The sequence below is a fragment of the Callorhinus ursinus genome, unplaced genomic scaffold, assembly GCF_003265705.2.
Source record: "Callorhinus ursinus isolate GAN/ISIS: 27379988/994484 unplaced genomic scaffold, GSC_fseal_2.0 scaffold11, whole genome shotgun sequence".
Lineage (NCBI taxonomy): Eukaryota > Metazoa > Chordata > Mammalia > Carnivora > Otariidae > Callorhinus > Callorhinus ursinus.
Genome location: NW_027397073.1, coordinates 37828519 through 37849517, shown reverse-complemented (window position 1 = coordinate 37849517; position 20999 = coordinate 37828519). Strand labels below are relative to the sequence as shown.

General features: G+C 37.2%; 1 protein-coding gene across 8 annotated transcripts in view; it reads right to left on the bottom strand.

Moving 5' to 3' along the window:
• NOL4 (nucleolar protein 4) overlaps positions 1-20611 on the bottom strand; it is a 422575-nt gene extending 401964 nt beyond the window's left edge. For 7 of the 8 annotated variants that reach the window (XR_012380046.1, XR_012380047.1, XM_073898360.1 and 4 more), the window contains exon 1: positions 19255-20611. Coding sequence is in view for 5 of the 8 variants with exons in the window: in XM_073898360.1 (XP_073754461.1) it covers positions 19255-19518 (264 nt within the window). In the remaining 3 variants the exon portion in view is untranslated. Of the gene's footprint in view, positions 1-18279; positions 18452-19254 lie in introns of those variants that run through there. The other variant, XM_073898356.1, reaches the window with a different exon arrangement.
• Positions 20612-20999: the final 388 nt, after the last annotated feature.

Sequence of the window (20999 nt, the reverse complement as noted above, 5' to 3'; positions counted from 1 at the left end):
TTTTTTTGTAGCTCTTCTTCCTCTGCTGAGAATGTCTATTTTTCCATTCAAGAGTGTTCGCATTTCCTGCACAGAGCGAAGTTATAATAGCTGCTTTAAATTTCTTTAAATTTAATTCCAACATCTAGCTCAACTCAGAGTCGGCATGTTGATTTTTTCCTATTAACATTTCCTTTGCAACAGTGATGCCAACATCAGTTCATTTTTCAAATTTTGCTCTGCTTCTTTGGGTCTACTCTGCATATGGGCAGCTCAGGGCCTCATCTGGGCCTTGGACATACCTCAGTTCTCAAAGACTTGGTCATGGTGCTTTGCATGTGTTCTTTGCATTCAAAGCTTGACAATGAATTCAATTCACACAAAGATTTAGGGTATCTCTTCTCTGGTATTTTGCTCACATTATGTGATTCCCCTAAATCCCCTTTTTTTTTCTGATTCCTCTAGCCTTTTGCACTTCACACAATTCCATGAGACTCGGGCCATCTTCACAAAAATGCATCAGGAAAACAGGGAGAGAGAAAGTAGTAATGGGATCTCACACACCCTCTTTGGACCACAGGGGCCTTTTTACCTTGTTCTTCTGGCCAAAGAGATAGGTTTTCCACCAGAGTTTTAGGTCCCTCTCTTAGAGCCCTGCCTCAGTGGAAGGGTTTTCAATGACAATGAGAGGAAAAAAAGTGATTCCCCTACATTCTCTAGATGGTAGGGGCCCTTTTTTCTGATCTTCTGGGCAGAAGTTACCCTCAGAATTTGTATTGTCTGCTCTCACCATGCAATTCCATGACTGAGACTAACCTTCAATTAAATCTGAGAGATAAAACAGAAGGAAAAAACCAACCAGGACACCCACCCCTGTACTACTGTGCTTGTTGTTGACTTCCAACCCCTTTACTGTTTGTTTTTCAGAGTTCTCAAGTAGTTGTGCTTTATATTGTCTCCAGAGTTTTTAGTAATCAGTGGAAAGGATAGTCCATAATGTTTATGCTATTTTGGCCAGCACTGGAAGCCCATATGGCAGCTTTTTAGAAACAAAAAATTGTGAGTACTGCCCTGACCTAGATCCCTGATTTGTTTTAACAAACTCCCCAGGTAACTAGTGAGCACATTAAAATAAGAGATGTCTGAGCTAGATCACAGGAATAAGATTCAAAAAGCTCTTGGAATCTAAGACGATTCATGTAAAGTCCTTCAATGAGGTCCAAAAAATCAATTCTAACACACAAACCCACACACACAAACATATTTTTAAAATAAAAAAGTAATTATCATAATCCAGTGGGAAGGGAAGCTTAAAACAGAAAAAAAAAAAAAAAGATGACACATCATATGGAAATGGTAAAGAAAATCCTGGTAGAGATGTTTGAGCAGGTATTTGTGAAGCCATAAAAATAATCATCAAGATTAGTAACATTGGGAAAATGTTAATGATAGTAATTTTAAATGAAAAAGCACAATTCAAAGTTATATTAAACTAATGTTATAACTCTAAAAAGTATTCCAGTCATAAATTTTAGAAAATAATCAGTTCAGAAGAGAACAACCAGAAAGTCAAGGAAACTGGGAACCAAGAAGAATGACTGCTTAGAAGGAAGAGTTCTAAGTAAGTCAGATTATGGTGGACACCATTTTGTTGTCTTTCTAGCATCTGTTATCCCCTCCCCTTCTTAAGCTCCCTATTATTTTTTTGGAGACCTCATCAGTGTATATAAACTGATTAGACATAGAGACTCTGAATTCAACCCAAACTCACAAGAGATTTTAGTATAAAGCCTAAAACTACATAACTTATACTGAGAAACAGAACTTCAACATTGACAACAGTTCAACCAGTGCAGTCTCTTTAATCAAGCCACATGGAAACCCAAATAATTCAAAAGTGGCTCGTTAAACTGGGATTGAATGAGGATATAATACCAAGTGATTAAGTTATGGCAGTAGGCTCATCTGGATGGAAACATTTTTGTGCATAATAAGGATATATCTTCAGGAACCTGAGTGCTTCTGTCATCATGACAGTATATTATTAGCACCACCAAGATGTGCATCTTTAACTCATATTTCTATGGCTAAACAAACACAACTTATAACTTTCTTTCTATAATACATAAAGCTCTTTAGCCATTGTGAAGCTCAGTATACAAAAAATGTTAAATTTGAAAGACACAGAAGATGACACATACACACCTAAATATCCATTTTTTTCATTTAATATATGCTCATTCATACTTATTTGCTAAACTTTAATGATAGAACAATGATCTTTTCTTTAAGTATGGGACTACTAATTGACATTCCAAGTGAATAAGCCCTCAAAAATGCATTGTCTATGACTTCAAATTTCAGTTAAAGTAGAATGAGAAGTTAGTCGTTACTTGTAAAGTAATTTAGGCAGTTCAGAAACCTAAAATTTCTTATTTTTTCTTATTTTCCCAGTTGTTTTTAACAATTCACATTTATTTTTAGACTTTACACAGCACCAAATTTAAGTTATTGTATTCTACCAGTTTATGAAATATTCAAATAGTATAATTAAAACAAATGAAACTAGCAAAAAAAGAACGTGGGAAAAACATAACCAATAATATGCATACAACTCAATTTTATGGGCACAAAGTGCAAGTAACTACTGGGTAGGCTATATAAACAAGTTTGTTCACACCCTGGGAATCAGTACGTTATAGATGGAAGAAAGAGTTTTGGTTAATTCACTAGCTAGTGAGGCTCTATTAAGAGATCTTTTATTATATTTTCAAGCAAAATACCATCTAGTCTCACAGTTTAAGAGACATTCTGTCACTTTAAAGTGACTTTGAATTTCACATATTAACTGTGTTGATTTTAAAGTTTAAATTCTAGAGGGTGATCTTATTTCCCTTATTTGAAAATTCTAGGGAACATATTACTATTATATTCTATGTATCAACAACAAAGTAATGCAAATTAGCTAATGGGTATTCATTCATAATACCTTCTTTATTACGTAGAGATCCATTTATAATGGAATGGACCTATGAATTGTTTATATGAGGATAGAGATGGTTTAAGAAAAAGTTTTTACCCATTATAGTAGATAAGCATACCCCCTCTGCTATCTTATTAATTATGAAATCCTCCTTTAATAGGTAGTTCAAGGTAAATGTCATCCTACCCCTGTTCAAATTAATGCTAATTTTAAATTAACATATTCCAAATTAGTGAGACCAAACAAATCATCAAATGAATTATTTTATAATGGTAGCTTTTATGGAGAAAGATTAATTAAAACAAATATAGCAAAACTTCTTGACCTCAGATAAACACCAAAGAGCATGTAAACAGAGACTACTAAGAGAACAATGACCCACATCTAAAATTCAAACAAACCTGTGATATTAGATTTGAAAATCTCATCTAATTAGGTCAATTGGTTAGAGCAGGATGCTAATATGACCAAGCTAGACATTAGATCCTCATATATGCCACCTAGCTTTGCCCCAGGTCTCTAGATTAAACCCCTAAAGCCCTGTAGCCATCTGGCAAGTGCAGTTAGGTCCAAACGTAAGCATCCTTGCCTGAACCGCACCCCCCCATCTCGGTACCCGCCCCAGAGAAGAAAACTTCAAAAATATTTGCCAATCTTATTTCAATGACTGCTCTCTTTATACATAATGATAAGACACAAATATTCAAGTAGTATTCCCTGAAAACAAATAACCACTAATAACAAAAACACCAGCTCTCTGCCTATAAGACAGGCTATTACTTTTTATTACCAAAATTAAGTTTCCAAGTTACTGAACTTATCTTCTGAATCTCCTTCTCAATCTCCCAGTTTTCTAACAGCTCTAAACAGTGGGAAAATCTGTAACTGTGAGAAAAACTACCACAAATGAATACTTGATTAAAATTAGGGAAAGTGAAACATAAGAGCCCACTGAATAAATGCCAGATAGATAGAAAGGAAGAAAATCAAAAGAAAGATTTTCCCTTCTCAACACAGAGAGGAGAAAATGATTCCCAGTACCTGCTAAGATTTTAACAGAAAAAGATCTACCTATAGATGTTATTCTAGCCCCCAAATGTTAGGCACATCTTCTTTAAAAATGCTTATTATATTAAAATAATTATTTAAAAATAAAATTACAGAATGATTATTCCTAAAAAATGATTATATTTTGTTTTATCTTCTATGTATTGTTTTCAAAAATACTTCAACATAACTTAATATAATTATGTAAATAATAATAATCTCTTGATATGCATACTCTTCTATCTTCATCCTCCCACAAAAAGCCTAAAACAGTAAGCTACCTTGTATTCTATTTAGGAAATAGATGAAATATAATGAAATAAAAATCATTTAAAAATAAAGACATTAAGAGAAAAATCAAAGTTATATATGTATATATATTCATATAATATATATATTCCCAATACAAGCCATAATTAAATATTTCAAATGATTTGTTAGAAATTTTATATTTTACTAAATTACTAAATTAGGGACCATCTCACCAAAAACTATAAAAAAGGCAACACATTAGGCATTAGGTGGGAAGAATATTTACACTATTCCCAGCTGTATCTTAAACCACAAACATAGTCAAATATGCTTTTTAAAAAAATTGGCTTGTTTTGATTGTGCACATAATTTTCAGGAAATTTGCACCAAAGAACTATGTATCAGTTTTCTTTTGCGGTGTAAATGCAAATTGGGTGGCTTACAACTTTACAAGCTTACTATCTCACAATTCCTGTGGGTCAGAAGCCCTGCACATTTTAACTGGGTCCTCTGCTCAGATCCTCATAAAGCTGAAACACGTGTCAGCCAGCTACATTCTCATTTGGAAGCTCAATAGAGAACGATCCCCTTCCAAGCTTTCTTTGGTTGTTGGCAGAATTCATTCCCTTGTGGTTATAGGATTTAAGTCCCTGTTGTTTTCCTAGCTGTTGGCAAAGCATGCTCTCAGCTCCTAGAGGTTGCTGTCAGCTCTTAACTACATGGCCCCCTCCATCTAAGGCTTTGAAACTCTTTATGTCTTCTGGTGTGAGCCAATGAAAAAACTCTCTGCTTTTAACAGGCTAATGTGATTAAGTCAGACCTACCTAAAAGAGCCCTCTTTCTTAAAGTCAACAGCACCATATAACAGAACAAAATTGTGGGAGGGATAACTCATCATATTCACAGGTTCTACCCCACACAAAAAGGGGGGAATTAAACAAGTGTGAAGGTCATTCAGGAGTCATCTTAGAATCCTGCCTACCACAGTGTACAAAAATTGAAGGATCACGGGAAGACTCTCAGTGGGAGAGACAGACATGTGGGTATAAAATCCAAGAAGTATGAACAAGATTTAAAACACTGCTTTAAAGTATGAACTTCATGTTTCAATAAATATTTGAAACACTAATTTGACTTTGAAAAGGCCTGTGATTGACTAAGTATTCTTTTTTTTTTAAGATTTTTATTTTTAAATAACCTCTACACCCAACATCAGGCTTGAACTCATTACTCTGAGATCAAGAGCTGCATGTTCTATCGACTGAGCCAGCCAGGCACCCCTTGAGTAAGCATTCTATATAGAATTCTCCACTTGGGTTTTTAGAGGGATTTCTTTGGGAAGTCTTTGTAATTGTGGATATAGTAACAACTAAAAGATCAACAATCATTTCTCAACTCCAAAAACAACAAACAAAAAACCTGTTTTTTATAAGATGACTTGATTCATACTCCTTTTATGAGACTTTAAATTTATTCTTAAGTTTCATAAATTCTATTTTAACATTTTATTGGACTTAAAGTCTGAGATTTATACAGCATGATTCAAACATACATAATTCAATTATAACATCAAGCTACTGAATTTTATTGATTTACTGCTAGATAATTTGAATTTAATGCTTCTGTAATATCTGTAATTATAATGTTTCAAACAATATATTGAGCTAAAGGAACTATTTAACTTCTAGTTTACTCATCTGATTTATATTCTGCATAAACCACTATGAGACATCAAGTCTCTACCTGTAAGACCTAAATAATGACATCCCTGCTCAAACACTTTTGGTAGCTGTCATTCCCTACAGAATGAAGTCCAAACATTTTAACATGGCAATGGGGGCCTCCCATACTTTTAGCCCCAGCCTACTTTTCCAGCTTCATCTTTCACCATACTGTATACTTTAGCTATTCTTGACTGTGCACCACCCCCTGAATATGCCTTTGATATCAACATCTCCCGTCATATCAACATCAAACATATCATTTTTTTATGGATGTCAAGGATTTGTAGAGCCAAGATATTATTTTAATGTTGTGTTGGTTGAGTACAGAGTACACCCTCTTTAATAAAGAAGGGATATTTCAGCTGAAGTGTAAGGTCTTAAACACAATGTTCTACTGTGAGGCAAAATTGTACTCTGGATTAGAATAATTATCTCCAGGGGAGCCTGGGTGGCTCAGTCATTAAGTGTCTGCCTTCAGGCTCAGGTCATGATCCCAGGGTCCTGGAATAGAGCCTCGCATCGGGCTCCCTGCTTGGCGGGAAGCCTGCTTCTCCCTCTCCCACTCCCTCTGCTTGTGTTCCCCTCTCTCGCTATGTCTCTCTCTGTCAAATAAATAAATAAAATCTTTAAAAAAATTTATAAAAAAGAATAATTATCTCCAATTGGTATATGCACATCCCAGAGAATGTATGAGATGACCTACTGAGGTGAAGAAGAAAATATTAAAATTTATATGTATTTTAATCTCAGCTCTGTATGTTTATATTTTCAAATATTTTTAAAAATGTGTTAATTACTGATACAGTAGTATATCTATTAATTTATTGTATATATTTTATATATATATATAATTTCATGTTCATTTTTGTTAACAATTGGAGTGTGTTATCTTAAAAGTCTGGAGATCAAATCGAGGACTTTGGAATCCAACTGAAATGGTTTCCATCTGAACTCTAACACTCTGAAGTTCTGTGCCTTCAGAAAGTCACCTTAACTTAAACCACAATTTTCTCAAGTGTGTAATAAAAAGGATTAATAACCATAGGACTGTTGTGAACATTAAAGGGGATTTTTTCTTTAAAGTGATTAGCCCAATCTTTAACCTCTAGTAAGAACTTGATAAATGTAAGGCATTAGTATTGTTACTAATTTTGTTATATTCAATACTTGCAATTGCCTTAGGAAGAAGTATGTTCATTGAAGAGGTCAAGATGAGGAGCAAAGGCAGCAGTTTCTTAAAGAGTGCTTACTCTTGTGTGCACTGTTGATGGCACTATACAATGGTGTAACTGCTATGGAAAATAGCATGGCAGTTCCTCAAAAAAACTAAAAATAGAACTAATCCAGCAATCCCACTTGTGGGTGTGTGGGTGTGGGTGTGTGTGTGTGTGTATTGAAACAAGGGTCTTGAGGAATATTTGCACACCCATGTTCAAAGCAGCACTGTTTACAATAGCCAGGAGGCTGAAGGAACCCAAACAGATGAGTAGATAAACAAAATGTAATACATACATACATACATATAATGGTATATTATTTAGCCTTAAAAAAGGAAGGAAATTCTGTCCTACACTGTACCATGGATGAATCTTGAAGACATTATGCTAACTGAAATAAGTCAATCACAAGAAGTCAAATACTATAAAACTCCAGTTATATGAGGTATCTAACATAGTCATACACATAGAAACAGAAAGTACAATGGTGGTTACCAGGGACTGGAGAAAAGGGGAAAGGGTGAAAATTGTTTTTTAATGGGTACAGAGTTTCAGTTTTGCAATATAAAAAGGTTCTTGACATCTTTTGTATAACAATATGTCTATACTTAATACTATTCAACTGTACATTTAAAAATGGTTAAGATGATTAACTTTATATTATGTGTTTTTTACAATAATTTAAATTAATTAATTACATTTTGTGAAAAAAAGATTCCCCGATATAACTAGGAATATAGCTATTGTATGGTGGTTAATAAGAAGGGCCTATCATGTGGTGTCAGGCTAGGAAGTTTTTCATTTATTGCATTAATACTGAGCACCAAGGATGCATCTTCAAGCCAAATGCCCTCCTTCAAAGCTTTTGGGAAAATTATGAAATTGTCATGCAATGGTCATATTGTTTAGTATGGTATGGTAAGAATATGATGGATTCAAGACATATTAAGTTCATAGAATCAACAGTATTCCATTGAGTGTTGACCATAAAAGGGGAAGAAAAGGGGGAAATCAAAAATGTCATAAGGATTTTTGCCTTGGATAGATGGGCAAATTGTGTTGCCATCCACGGAAAAAGGAAATTTTTAAAAAATAAGAAAAGATAAACAAACTAATAAACCTACAGTAAGACTCATCAAGAAAAAAAGAGAGGGGCCAAATAAAATCAGAAATGAAAGGGAGAAGTTACAACAAATACCACAGAAATACAAAGAATTATAAAAATGACTACTATGAACAATTATACAACAAAAAATTGGCAAACCCAGAAGAAATTAATAAATGCCTAGAAACACACACTTCTTCAAGATGAATCAGTGAAGAAATAGAAATAGAAAATCTTGGGGCACCTGGGTGGCTCAGTTGGTTAAGCGACTGCCTTCGGCTCAGGTCATGATCCTGGAGTCCCGGGATTGAGTTCCGCATCGGGCTCCCTGCTCAGCGGGGAGTCTGCTTCTCCCTTTGACCCTCCTCCCTCTCATACTCTCTCTCTATCATTCTCTCTCTCTCTCAATAAATAAATAAAAATCTTTAAAAAAAAAGAAAAGAAAATCTCCACAGACTGGCTACTTGTAATGAAATTGAATCAGTAATCATGAAACTCCCCATGAACAGAAGTCCAGGACCAGAGAGCCTCAGAGGTGAACTCTACCAAACACTTAAAGAAGAGCTAATACCTATCCTTCTCAAACTCCAAAAAATAAAAGAGGAAGGAATGCTTGCAAGCTCATTCTAGAAGGCCAGCATTATCCTCTTATACAAACCAGACAGACACTACAAAAAAGAAAATTATAGGCCAATATTCCTGATGAGGATAGATACAAAAATCTTCAACAAACTACTAGCAAACCATATACAACAATACATTTAAAGGATCATATACCATGATCAAATGGGATTTATTTATTCCAGGGATGCCAGGATAGTTCAAACCTGCAAATCAATCAACGTGATACACCATATTAACAAAATGAAGGATAAAAATCATATGATTATCTCAAAGATGCAAAAAAAGCATTCGTCAAAATTCAACATACATTTATGATAAAAATTCTCAACCAAGTAGGTAAGGAGGGAATATACCTCAACATAATAAAGCTCATATTTGACAAACACACAGCTAATAACATACTCAATGGTGAAAAGCTAAGAGCTTTTCCTCTACAATCAGGAACAAGAAAAGAATGCCCACTCTCACCACTTTTATTCAACATAGTACTGGAAGTCCTGGCCATAGTAATTAGGTGAGAAAAATAAATAAAAGACATCCAAATGAGAAAAAAAAGAAGTAAAACTGTCAATATTTGTAGATGACACGGGACTATATACTGGAAACCCTAAAGCTTCCACCCCAAAACAATTATAACTAATAAATGAATTCAGAACAGTGCAGGATAAAAGAATCCATATACAGAAATCTGTTGTGTCTCTATGCACTAATAACAAATAGAAAGAGATTAAGATAACAATCCCATTTACAATTGCATCAAAAAGAAGAAAATACCTACAAATAAATTTAACCAAGGAGGTGAAAGATCTGTATTCTGAAAACTACAAGACATCAGTAAAATGAATTGAAGATGACACAGACAAACGAAAGAATATTCCACACTCATGGATTGAAAGAATTAATATTATTAAGATGTCCATACTACCCAAAGAAATCTACAGATTCAAAGCAATCCTTATCAAAATACCAATGGCCTTTTTCAAAAAATTAAAATAAATAATCCTAAAATTTGTATGGAACCAGGAAAGACTGAAGAGCTAAAGCAATCTTGAGAAAAAGAAAGCAAGCTGGAGGTATCACTCTCCTGGATTTGAAACTATACTGCAAAACTACAATCATCCAAACAGATGACACTGGCACCAAAACAAGACACATAGATCATTGGAACAGGATTGAAAGCCCAGAAAGGAATCCATGCTTATATGGTCAATTCATCTACAACAAAGGAGACAAGAATATACAAGGGGGAAAAGACTGTCTCTTCAATAAATGGTGCTGGGAAAACAGGACAGCCACATGCAAAAGAATGAAAGCGGACCACTTTCTTACACCATCCACAGGAATAAATTCAAAATGGATTAAAGACTTAAATATAAAACCTGAAACCAGAAAACTCCTAGAAGAAAACAAAGTCAGTAAGCTCTTTGACATTTACTTTTTACAACAGAAAAATAAACAAATGGGACTATATCAAATTAAAAAGCAAATCAACAGCAAAAGAAACCATCAACAAAACAAAAGGCAATCTAATGAATGGGAAAAGATATTCGCAAATGACATATCTGATAAGGAGTTGACATCTAAAATACATGGAGTTCATGTATTTAAAAAAAAAATCTAAAATACATGGAGTTCATGTATTTAAGGAAAAAAAAACAAAATCCAATTAAAAATCATCAGGGAGGGGAGCCTGGGTGGCTCAGTTGGTTAAACGTCTGCCTTCGGCTAAGATCATGATCTCAGGGTCCTGGGATTGAGCCCCGTGTTTGCGCTCCCTGGTCAAAGAGTCTGTTTCTCTCTCTCTCTCTCCCTCTGCCCTTCCCCCCCTCAAATAAATAAAATACTTTAAAAAAATCATCAGGGAAATAATAAATCAAAACCACAATGAAATATCACCTCGCACCTGTTGGAACGGCTAATATCAAAAAAACAAGAAATAACAAGTATTGGCAAGGATGTGGAGAAATGGGAACCCTCATGTGCTGTTGGTAGAAATGACAGTTGGTACACCCACTATGGAAAAGAGTATGGATGTTCCTCAAAAAATTAAAAATAGGAATACCATAGAATCTAGCAATTCCACTTTATCAAAAAAAAAAAACCCAAACACTAATTTGAAAAGATATATGCCCCCCTACGTTCATTGCAGCATTAGCATTATCTACAGTAGCCAAGATATGGAAGCAACCCAACTGCCCACTGATAGATAAATGGGCATGAAGATGTGAGATATATATATATATATATACATATATATATATATATGTAGTATAACTCATACATAAAGAATATATCTTGCCTTTTGCATCTCCACGGATGGACCTAGAAGATATTATGCTAAGTGAAATACAACAGACAGAAAAAGACAAATACTATATGACTTCACTTATGTGTGGAACCCAAGAAACTGATGAAGAAACAAAACAAAAATAGACTCAAATACAGAAAACAAGCTGATGGTAGGCAGAGGAGACGGAGATGGGGAGATGGACAAAAAGGACAAGGCACAATTTTCCAATTATAAAATAAATAATACATGGGAATGTAACATACAGCATAGGGGACACAGTCAGTAAGACTGCAACAACTTTATATATTGACAGATGGTAACCAGACATTGTGGGGATCATTTTATAATGTACACAAATATCAAATCATTTTGTTGTGTATCTGAAACTAATACAATATTATCTGTCAATTATAATTCAATTTTTAAAAAGACAATCCTTAAAGAATAGAGATTACAACATAAATTCATGCTTTCATTTATTCAGTACTATTTTTGGAAAGTAGCATATGCTGTACACCAAATAATGGACATAAATGGCAGAATAACTCTTATGAAATGTAGATAGGGAGCAGGAAAAGAAAGGCATATATTCCCAGGAATATTATTGTAAAGAAGAGCCTCTAAATTTTCCAGAGTGCCCGTTGGATGATTCATGGACAAGCTATTATTTTAGTGCTTTCAATTTCTAAACAAAGGAAAGAAATACAGGTAATGTTTTAAGTGGAGAAAATGTACTATTTGTCATGTTTCTGCTGTTTTCTAAATTCACAATGTAAGGTTAAATGTTACACTCAGTAATAAAATAGGCCATTCAGTAAATGTTCCTTTTTCATAAAACTTTACTGTATTAGCTTATGGAAATTCTACTTATAAAATTGTATTGAATTTACCTTTTTTTTTCCTGTTCCTCTTCCAATGTATAGTGCTAATAACTTTCTCCAAGTCTTTCAAAATATTACATAGTTTCAAATCATTTTAATTTCTCTTTGCCACCCTGAAGTTATAATAAATGATCTATGAACAGTCATTTATTTTGAGAACCAAATATTTCATTTGGTCCACTGTTTTAATGCTTAGCTGGATTCAGTCTCATACTAGGATATATTTCAGTATAATTATTAAAAATGACAATACAAGAGAAAAAAAAGGTGTCAGCTGGGAAGACCCAGGATGAAGAAATGGAGAGAAGAAATAGTCATTTTGGGTTATGTTCAGTTTGAGGTGCTTTGGGATATCCTGGTAGAAACATCCAGTAGAAATTGTTAAATACAGATGTGAACCTCACAAAACAGGCATTAAGTCGCCATAACATAGTCACAACTGAAGCCATGGACATAAATGTAATTACTCAGTGAGAAAAGGAATTCAAAACATATCTCAATGACATTATTTCATTTCAAGGATAAAGAAGCAAACAATCCATGAAATTTGGAAAAACAGGTTTGTCTCAGAATTTTACGGAGCAACCACATTATCAACAATGTTCTGGTAGAAAGAGGGAAATAAAGAAATTACACCTAGTTAAGTTGTTCTTCAGTTATAAAGGCTAAGGACAAATATTTTTAGTTGCATACAAACCTCAAAGAATGGAACACATAATCTTCTTTAGAAAAAAAATGACCAGGAATTATAGCCAAGGGATGAATCAAATCAAAGAATTCAGAAAAAAACAAAAAAACAGGTAGAAGAATGTATAAGCATTTAAATACACCCAAAGAAAAACAGTCCTGAGAACCAAATTATATACCATTATAAAACCCTGACAATAAAAACAATTATAGTATATAAGATGATATAATGAACATAACACAATAAAATATATAATTATAATAAACATAACATAAGCAGGGAGTACAAAACAGTGAGAAGAAGTGAAATAGGCTTATTCCTCATCTACCTTTGGAGAAAGTCAATGATAAGAATGAAACTGAAATCTGTAGTTGAAAAAAAAAATGAATGTAATTCAATCTCTTAATGTTTTTCTTAATCTTTTCTATTAACTTCAGGAATAAATACCTCTGAGAAGTATTTATCTATTAGCAATTTTTTGAATTGCATGTTTTTCTGTTTCTTTTGTTTCATTTTGATATTATGTTTTATGCTTCTTACTTAAATTAGCATATAATTACCATCCCAGTTTTGGAAAATTATTTCTTCCTGTCCATATCAATCATTATATCAATCAATCACCATATCTAATCTTGTTTTGGTATGTATGTTTAGACAGAAATCTATAATGATGCTCATAATTAGCTAATGGTGGTTAAATCTGGATGGGGGATTTAGTATAACTTAGAATTTCTTTCCTTTTCACTTAGATTTTTTTAAATAATGAAAATGTATCACTTTCACAAAATAGTCATTTTTATTTTCTAAAAAAATAAATATCTGAGTAACATACATATTCATAAAAATGTATTTTAACTCCTTGTGGCAGTGTGATCTTGAGTTTAAAACATATACCTAATTATAATTACATCATGGTATCCTTGTTTTCTTAATACTTAGAACAGCTTCTATTTTTTTTTAGCATTTACTACATGCCAGACAGATACTACATACACTATATACTTACGAATTCTTATTCTTATTCAAAACTAGTTAGGCAAGTATTACTAGTGGCATTTACAAAGAGGAAACTGTGTCTTTAGTTAAGAAATTTCCCCTTACTTACAGTTATCGTAAATGGCAAATCCAGGATTTAAATCTTGCTCTAGAATCTATACCCTGCTCACTATGTCATGTTTCCTGCCATCTATGCTGTCCATGAAGTTTATTTTATCCTGTTATCCCAGGACTATCAAAACAAATGTAACCTAAAACTTTGTAGATTCACTTTAATCGTTCCCAGTTAGATATAAGAAGTCTTAGCAAATACAACAGCTATTAGTGAAAGATCTTTATAGTCTTGACATGGGATTGGAACTCTCAGAAGTTCTGCTACTACAGCCCTGTATTTGCTTCTTGATATTTCCTTTATCCTATGCACAAAGTCTCAAGTGTAAAATCTTGAGAAGCAGGATCTCAGCTGGTTCAGGAGGTGTATTGATGTAATATAAATGAGTGCTGAATCTTGCCCTGCCTGCCCCCCACTATGCTTATTAACAAAACAAGGAAGAACCAATGGAAAAATCAAGAACTGGTATCTTGGGAAATGTGTGGGCTAGTTTTCATATATTAGCAGGGTCTGATTTCCTCCATAAATTCAGGGGAGTTATCTCTACAAGTCCCTTGTTCCTAAATACTCAGGCCATATCGGCCCCTTGTAAGGGTATATCCACTATTCTTGACAGCTGTAATTGGCCCTGTACTAGGGTTTTGCCATAGATGAGTTATTCCTACAACAATTCTCAAGGATCCACTGAAGTCCGCTTATAAGCCACGTTGCTGAGACTCATACTTGGGATCTATTTGATCCCCAAAGACCTATATTATAGAGCTCTTCAAAATACCTCAATGAAGAGGGAGAAAAATGCATTGGTTATCTGCAGCAATGCCCGTCTTGAAAGTATAGGAGAGGGGCGCCTGGGTGGCTCAGGCGTCAAGCGTCTGCCTTTGGCACAGGTCATGATTCCAGGGTCCTGGGATCGAGCCCCACATCGGGCTCCCTGCTCTGCGGGAAGCCTGCTTCTCCCTCTCCCACTCCCACTGCTTGTGTTCCCCCTCTCGCTGTGTCTCTCTGTCAAATAAATAAATAAAATCTTTAAAAAAAAAAAGTATAGGAGATAAGCAAAACTTTGTTTACATCTTAATTACTATTATCATGATTTGCCTGTGTCAGATATAAAGTGTCCTGATGTGTGGCTAGCATGTTCCTCAGTTTTGTTTTTCTGGAATTTCTGTAGCAAATTTCAGATCATGGCCTAATATACATGCTATGTGCCTCAGGCATGAAGTTAGGCCCTGTAGAAATGTATACAGACTCTTTATGAGGCAATATTTCCTTCACTCTTGATAGAGCACAGAGAAATTTGTAACCAAAACCATAGTCAGAGAACTAAAAAAACAGTAACTGTTTATAAACCAGTCCATGAATATTCATTCTAATCACTATATAGTAATCAATTAGTATACACAGCAAGAACAATATAAAATCTGAGGCTACAGATTGCAGAACTGAATAAATCATCATTTTTAAGAGACATAACTGAAGATAATATATTTTCCTTTCTGGATGAAAATTTATTTTATGTTCCCTGGTGGAATACATATAAAGAAGAAATACACAAAAGGCAAAAATTGGACCTAAATGTCCATTCCTACATATACAGGTCAAGAAAAGCATTACTCACATAATTGGATATTCATTGCCTTGTTTGCTTAAGACTGGCAAACAAAAACGTGAGTCTGCCAAATTTCCCAATGTTTTGCACAGTGCAGTGGGCCTTTAAAAAATACACAGTAATGCATTAATCTAACACTACTACAAAGGTTTAATGATTTTTCTGGTTATTTCCTAAGTTTACCTTTCATAATATCAAGTGGTATATATAATGTGTTTTGGTAGTTTGAATTACAAGTGTGATGTTTCAACTAATTGTGGCCAAAAGCAAAATGCCAATCAGGATGAAAAGCTTCTAAAAACAAACTAAACTGAAACTATTAAAAATGTAAAAGAGAGTAACCATAGTGATGCTAATTTAAAATGATCACTGATGAAACATTTCTTATAATCAATGTCGGACATCTGCTGTATCTTTTTCAGAACTGTTTTAAGTTATTCATTACTTCATCCTTTAAAGTTTCTGACATCTTTAATGAGAGAACACATAAAAATAATGGTGGTAGTGTGAAGAAAACTTAGATGCGATGCTCAACAAACTGCACATGTGTGTATATACACGTGCGTGCATGTGCATGCAGGCTCACAGGCAGATCCTACTCTAGACCTAAAATGGCTGAGTTGCAGGATGTTGTTGCTTGGTGACCAAACAGTATCTCCTAAGCCACAGAGTCATTTAAACAGTGATAGATATGTCCCCTCAGCTTTAGGCATGGCCAGGACAAATATTAAGGGGCATGTTTATCTTTTCTAGTATTCTACATTTTCATTTTAAGTCAGTTGTCACTTGCTTGATTTTCTCAGCAATTAAATTCAGATTTTAGGGGAAAGAGTATTTGTAACCCTACCACTGTCATTTTAAGAAAATAAGAGGTAGAACCAAGCTTCTTTCAAACTGAAAGATAGTCCTGTTTCAGTTAAGTCTATGTGGTGTGTCTACTCTGTTCTGCTACGACCTCCCAGTTGCTATCAGTCTCCCTTTCTTTCATTAAACACCAGCAGTTAATTAGCCCCAGCCTGTCTCTTCCCTTCTCTCTGTCCCTTTTCAAGGTAGTAATGATGTCTAATTACCAGCAGCAGTGGGTCACTGCAACGTCAGGCGCAAATCTCTCTCACTGACAGCAGAGTCAGCCGCAAACCCTCAAACCTCAGACAGCTAGAATGATTCTCAGTCTACTTGAAAATACCAAATACAGTACTTTATTTCAGCCAAGATATGCTTTTGACATAAAAATATGTTTCTTGTCTTTCTGGTGGATTGTATTCCCGCTATTATAAAGAAAATCTTATTTTTAAGGAAGAGATAATTTGAGACTCGGAGAAACCCATGATAAAAGGGGAACCTTTTATTTATTTTTTAACTTGTTGAAATGATGATTGGCTGTCTTTCAGGGAAGGCGGAGCCTATAATTCTATGTAAGGAGCAGCATAAAATTTTCATAAAGAGCAATAGAAGAGTTCATGAATTAAAAACCTCTTCAACATTTCAAAACAGGCTTGAATGAAGAGCAAATCTCTTAAATACTACATGGAAACCACTATCTAAGAACACCACCTGATGAATTACATTTTCTCCCATAAATATATGGAATCTTTACTGAAAAGGGAAACATGTGTTACTTTATTGTTAACGCTGGAGTTGTTATTCTACATTGGATGTCTTAGCAATAATTCTTTAACAACTCTGCATAAATTTTTGAATGAAAATATGGGTATCTGAACATGTGAATTCTGGTCTGAATTACTAGGCATCCATATTTCTCTTAGTGTCTCTATAGCTGTTACACAATTTATGTTATTTAGAATTTTTAATTAATGTTTTAAAAGGGCATATCTGTTTATACACATAGTGAATGTAACCAAACCCCTGCAAGTATAAACTGGACCAATATATACAAGTGAAGCTATCTGACAGATAAACAGAGGAATCTGATTTTAATATAAAAGGAATGAAAAACAAACTTCCCAGCTAGCAATTGTTTTGAAAAACATATAAAATATTATTTAATAATAATTAGGTAAATATACCTTAAATGATTATTTTACTTATTCAGTTAACCCAGTGGTGCCCAAAGGAAAATACATCCTTATGTTCTGAAATCTAATCTACTTTGTCTAACAAGTTATTTTTAAAAAATCAGGTTAAGTTACTTCCAATACAAGTGAATCAAAGCACTTCATTCTCCACAACAGACTTCTGGCTCATCCAGATGTAAATAAACCTCAGTTCTAATCCATAGGCATCTAGTCCTCACTATTTAGTAAAGCAAGACAGTAATCTCACCATTGTCTTTAGCAATGCCACATTAAAAGAGAAGGCTGTGTTTATAGATCTACCTCCTAGAAAATTCCAATAGTACTTTAAAAAAAAACAGCAGAACTTTTATGTGTGTTTCTATTTCACCTTTATTTCCTTTTCCCATTTTCCAGATAAATTCCAAAAGAAATATACTTCCTTCAAACAACTATCCCTAATTAATCTCGGGAAACCATTAACTATTTTCCAAACCTGAAAAAGTCCTCCAAATAGTCCTCTGAAAAACCTTTCATGCACATATTTCCAATTTAATATACCTCCGTTTGAGACAGAAGAATAGCTTGCAAGACATCTCCTTTCTAGCATCCTCCAGGAATACTGCTCAGGGAAACAGTTGCCAGTATGGGGTGGGGGTGGGGGGTTAGGAAAAGGAGCAAATGCTCAAGAAACCCCAAAGCCAGGCAAAAATGCAAAGGATGCCAATACCCTCCCCCACCCCTACTCCAGGCGAGTACCCACCGTAGCATGACGAAGAAAGAGGTCTTATGGATCTGATCTGCAATCCTACTTGTAGCCCACAGTTCCCATCTTCTTAAAAAGGAAATTGATGCTGCTGCCGCTCCCCAACCTCACAGGCTTCTGCCCTGAGAGGCTGAGATACACTGGGTTCTCAGTGCCCAGTACCTTGCTGCGCCTGGGCTGGGAGCTTTGTGGCCATGAGACTAGAGCTATCCCAGAACGAGGAACAAATACATACACCATTTGATTGCGCTGAAACCCATGTCTCTTTGTTGTTCATCATGTAGCTGCGGCTTTATTTGTGAAAGGGGGAAGTGAGGAAGGGAATGGGGGGCGGGGAGGAGGAATCCCCAGGACCTTATCTACAATCTAAATAGTCGTGGCAAGATCTCTCGGAGTGATCAAGGCGATGGGATAGCCCGGTGTCTCCCAGGCGGCGGTCTAACAATAAAACCTGATGGTGTGGGGGGGGGGGGGGGGGGGGACCCCACATCTCCGACTAGCGCCACAATCGGGCTTTGTGCCAATTAGGAGACACTGTAGACGATCGATCAGAATCGTCTATTATCAGAGCGTGCGTCTGGGGTTCCTGCGTGGCCCTTATGCTTGGTGGTGAAAGCGGGACACGCGCCAGGCGCCCAGCGAAGGACATGGGACAATGGCCCAACCCGAGGACGCGGGAGGCCGCCCGACGCGGGGATGGAAGCTCCAGGAGCGGGTTCAGGAGCGCGGAGGCTAAGAGGGCGGCGAGCTCTGGAGGTGCGCTGCCGCCTTAAAATAAAGGACCACAAAGACTCCACCGTGGGGGAAACGCGCCTGGCTAAGGCGAGTGGGGACGACTTGGGGAGGGGGTTGAGAAAGGTGGGGGGCACACGAGCCAACGGTGGCTCACGGCTCCCCCTTTCTCCCCCCTCTCTCTCCCCTCCCCGCCGGCTGCTCCCGCAGACAAATAACAGAGGAAGGCGAGTCACTCACCGTGGTCTTGACCGGCACGTAAAGCACTTGCTTGGCGCAGCCGCCGCCCCCGCGGACCTCGTCCGGCTGGCCCAGCTGGAAGCCCTTCGATTTGACCCAGAATTTAAATTTGGCGTTGTCCGTGGAGCTCGACTCGGAGCCGTTGAGGAGCTGGACGATCCGCTCGTATTTTTTACGGGTCACCGTCTTGGTCTTGCCTGAGTCCCCGTAAGTCCTGAGGCACCAGTCCTGGAACTGGCGGTACATGTCGCGCTCGCTCTCCATGTTCCCCGCTCCCGGCCGTCGGCCGGATGCTCCCAGCGCACTTCGCACCTGTTCACCCCGGGCTCATGAAAAATGCAGCCCGGGCCACGATGTAGGGACGCGAGGTCCCGGCAGCCGCCGGAGCCTGCCTCGGGTGGTGGTGGGGGGGGAGGAATGGGGAGAGGGGAGGAGGGTCCGGCTGGGCACCAGCAATCAATGCCCTGTGCTACCAAGTCTCTGGTTCATTCGTAATTGCAACGGATGTCTCGGACGCTTGTCTCGGACGCTTTTCTCGTCCTCTTAGTGATGGGTCTCTTTAATATTGTGTGACTAGGACCATCCCAACAGCATCCGGCCCAGAGGAACTGGGTTTTAAATAATTAAAATCCCATTCCTTGGTTTATTAAAATCCCAATATTGACTTGGGGTGGTCCCTGGAGCCTCGCCCCGGGGCTGTGTCCCGGGCAGGGCAGGTGCAGCGCTGCGCCGCCTCCCCGCGCGCGCCCCAGAAGCTTCCCCAGCCGCTGGCCCCACCGTCCAGGAAGCGAGGGCTGAGCTGCTCTCGAAAGCAGCGCCGGGCTGAGCGCCTGCGAGCCCCGAAGGGCACCCAGGTCCCCTGGCTCTCCTTCCTCCAGGGTCCCGTTCCGCTTCAGCCTTCCCGGCGTGGGGCGTTCAGGGACTAGAAAGAGAGAAAGTTCTTACCTGTCATGTTGTTAAGCCTATCAAATCCTGCTACACAGGGAATTTTTAAGGTATTTTTAAAATGGTTTAAAATGTCATTTCTTCATATGCAGTTAGGCTAAATTCCAGCCCTGCAGGTAGATTCCAGGAGTTAAGTCCCAGAATTAGCAACATTCATGGATATTTGGCCATAGTTCTATAGGAAAGACTGTGGTACCCCAAACAGATATCCGTTCCAGGGGGATGTGGGTAAACGAAAGCAGGCCGCTGGCGGCGGGTCTCCCGGATAATGATGGGGTCCCCAGACAGGACTTCTCTGGTTTCTGCTGAACTGGGTACAAGGCATAGAAGTAAGTTTATAATACAGATGCTTAAAACCCTTTGCATGAAATTAAAATAGATTATTTTCCCCTTGCTTGGTTACAGTTTGCAGTACACACAGGAGGTTTCGTATGTCTATTTTCCCCCTGCCACGTCATGGACACCCCTCCACTGCTCAGAGTAGCCAAATATGAGTTCCTCTGGACGATTTTCTCAAGCAAATGAAATCAGCGGCTCCTCCATTCAGGATTTCCACCCGTTTGTTACAGAGCTGGAAATAGGGGAGTTCCCATCCTCCTCGCGCTGCGATTGCGGCCGCTCCTCTTTATTCTACTCTCTGCGGAGGCCCGCGCCCGTCCCGGGAGGCGGCTCTGCCAGGAAGGCGGCCCGACCAGTGCCCCGCGCCTGGTCCGCGGACTAGCCCACCTTCGCCCCTTGTCGTCGTCTCCAAGACGAAAGCCCCGAATGGGAACGCGGAGTGTTTGTACCCACTGCGCCGC